The sequence below is a fragment of the Theobroma umbraticum genome, unplaced genomic scaffold, assembly GCF_002168275.2.
Source record: "Theobroma umbraticum cultivar Fairchild unplaced genomic scaffold, ASM216827v3 scaffold_50.0, whole genome shotgun sequence".
Classification (NCBI taxonomy): domain Eukaryota; kingdom Viridiplantae; phylum Streptophyta; class Magnoliopsida; order Malvales; family Malvaceae; genus Theobroma; species Theobroma umbraticum.
In genome coordinates this window covers 729,243-732,373 of record NW_018397261.1, presented here as the reverse complement: position 1 = coordinate 732,373, position 3,131 = coordinate 729,243, and the positions used below count along the sequence as shown (strand labels likewise).

Sequence of the window (3,131 nt, the reverse complement as noted above, 5' to 3'; positions counted from 1 at the left end):
CTTTGTGAGTGAACGAAAGAGCAGGTTTTTAGATGAAAATAAAGGTGAATCAAATTGGGAACAGACCCAAAGAAAGACAGTATGGGGCATCCAGAGGGAGTTAATTCTTTCTCTCTCCAAAACCCTGTTTAAATACAAGCTCTAGCAACTCCTTTCCCCCATGCAATTGTCTTCTCTCCTGTCCCCAACACCAACACCAACACCACTTGTTTCCTGCTTACTTGTGTGTATTTTCTTTCTTCTGCTTTCTCTCTCCTTTCCTCAAAGCACACCACTATCTCTTCCTCCATAACTTGTCTCCCTCAAAACCACTACTTTGTGTTCCTCTGCTCATCTCTTTTTAAGTTGTATTCCACCCAAAGAGATATACAGTATTCACTTCTTCTTCAATTCCTAGCAATATATATAAACATATATATATATTTGTCTGTGTGTCAAGTAATTTCATTGCTCTATATCCTAAGATGTCTAGCAGAAGGTCAAGATCAAGGCAATCAGGAAGTTCAAGAATAACTGATGATCAGATCGATGATCTTGTTACCAAATTGCAGCAACTTCTTCCTGAGATTCGTAACAGACACTCCGATAAGGTATTTTCAACTCCCTTCTAGGAGTTTTCTTAATTTGTCATTGATATCTATATGTATAAGTTATATGTATAATTTAATTTAATTAATTACCTTTCGTTTACCCAACTTCCTATTAAGAACGGAAAAAGGATTTTCATTCTCCAATTCAGGAGAAAGGACCAAACCTTGTTTACCTATTTCCAAAAAATAGGGCGTTTGGAGTATAACTGAAGAAACCTCGTTTACCAAACAGGGCGTTTGGAAGTAACTGAAGAATATGACTTAATTTTGGTATATCTATTATAACAATTTCCCATGCATATATAATTTATTTAATCGTGAAAAGGAAGAATAAATTACTATCAAGTTTGTAGTTTCTCAAGGTTTTCTTTATGCCACTTTGCCAGCAATGTTGAAGAGAACAACTACAGAAGAGTAGGGGGTGCAATTTTGTTAATTTTAAGAAAGATTTCGAAAATAGAAACAAAATTATATATTGATTTATCCAGTCAAAGTTTAACATGAAGAAGTTAATTTTGTTCATATATATTCATTAATTCCTGCTATTTAAAGACTTCTTTCTTTTCCTTTGCACTGCATATATAAATATATAGTCTCCTTTCCTTAAATTTACTAGTGCTTAATTAAGGAAAACCCAGCTCCTGTTTTCGTTTGTTCTGCTAATTAACTAAGATTTAATAATATTCTTGACAGGTTTCAGCTGCCAAAGTCTTACAAGATACTTGCAACTACATTAGAAGCTTGCATAGAGAGGTTGATGATCTTAGCGAGAGACTATCTGAGCTACTAGCAACAACCGACAGCGCCCAAGCTGCCATAATCCGCAGTTTACTTATGCAATAGAGTTAAGGCTAATCGATTTTATTAGAGTTCAGTACGTTTTGTAATAGGGTGCTTCTCTACCTTTTTCTTATCCCTTTGCATTTCCCTTTGTCCTTTTTAATCTTAGGGCTTTGTTACTAGCTAAGAACCTAGTTGAAGTTGAATGACTACATAATCTCTGTGCAAAGCTGTGTTAATTAAAGGGAACTAATAATATAATAAGAGAAGTACCCTTGCACTCAACTAGCCTCTCAACGTCCAAACGTGATGAATTCACCAATTTCAAAATATTAAACTTACCAAGCTTTTTTGTGCCAATTAATTAGTTGAATCTTAATTGTTACATAATTAATTAGGTCAAATTAAGGGCTAAAAGAGCTCTTGCTCTCAAATAGGTATATCTTATTAGTTAAAATATTCAGTAAAATCTTAAGCAGCAATCATTTTATATAGTTACCAGTTTAAGTTTAAGATACTTCAGAAAAAATACTGGGGTTAATTACAAAAAAAAAAGAAGAGTACTTCAGAGACAATACTAGGGTTAATTGCAAAATATTTAAAGCAAAACCGAAATACTTTCTTGTTTGATTGTAATTAAGATCAGACGAGAATTGTTAATAGCGTGTTTTCAATATCATTTGCCTGACAAAATTTAATCTTTCAAGACATGATAATTAACTTGAATTTCACTATTAGTATATATTATTAGGCTCAACTGTTTCCATATAATAGATAGGCAAATATATATTTAAAACACACATTCACTTTAAAGTTTTGATTCTGAAACAATACACTGTATCCTTAACATGAAGAACACCCTTATATAGCAGCATGCATGGGGCAGCTGATATAACTTTTGTTTGCACAGTGACTAACCAACCAAAATGAGTCCCTAATCTGCTCCTTTTGAAAGTTTGCTCACTTAGTTCTCTTTTATTGTTGGGAGTATGGGTGCAATATTGCTTCTTTCTTGTTTCTTGGAGGGTATGGGTAGCCCCTGGCTTGCGCACTCAAAATAAGGATAAAAGCTGCATGGGGATAATCAGCTTTGACTTTGTGTTTGTCCCCCACTATGATTTACAATGCAAACACAGAATAACAAAACTATATACTATATAGGGTTTTCATGCGTGAAGGCCGTTCCATCAATAGATATATTGTAGTAGTTAATTTATAAAAATTTATTGTATCGAAGCCATAGGACAACATTGACTCTCGAACATATACGAAATGATGGACAGAGGGACTTGATCTTATCGATGAGGTTCAAGCAGGATATGATAGCAAATTGAAGTCATTCATAATTAATAATTAACGTGAATAAGGTATGTATTTATCTACCTTGATGATGTAGATTAAATAAAGGGAAATGGAAACTAAAAATTTTCCTTTAATTCTTAATGTAAAAGATCCTTTGGACATATGGGAAGAGGATTAATGTTGCAAGTTGCAAAAGAATGAATTGGGAAGAGTAAGGGTAGCAAGAAGGAAAACTGAATATATACAAAGTGCATGCCCTTAAAAGAGATAAGTGTCATACCTGAGTTCGAAAACTCAACCATTCGATGTAAAAGAGGAATTATTATTGATTTTTTTTATTTATTTAAGTGGATCACTTATGTGAATTTATCTTTCCTGATGAATTTCTATACTTTACTTAATTTCATTAAAAATGACAGATTCTGGTTTATGAAACAAACTAAATTTACGAGTACGATT

General features: G+C 33.1%; 1 protein-coding gene across 1 annotated transcript; it reads left to right on the top strand.

Moving 5' to 3' along the window:
* The first annotated feature begins 464 nt into the window (after positions 1-464).
* Positions 465-1,570, top strand: LOC110418467 (transcription factor ILI6-like). Its single transcript, XM_021431206.1, has 2 exons — positions 465-590; positions 1,284-1,570. The coding sequence occupies exons 1-2, from the start codon at positions 465-467 to the stop codon at positions 1,431-1,433; spliced, it is 276 nt and encodes a 91-aa protein (XP_021286881.1). The 3' UTR covers positions 1,434-1,570.
* Positions 1,571-3,131: the final 1,561 nt, after the last annotated feature.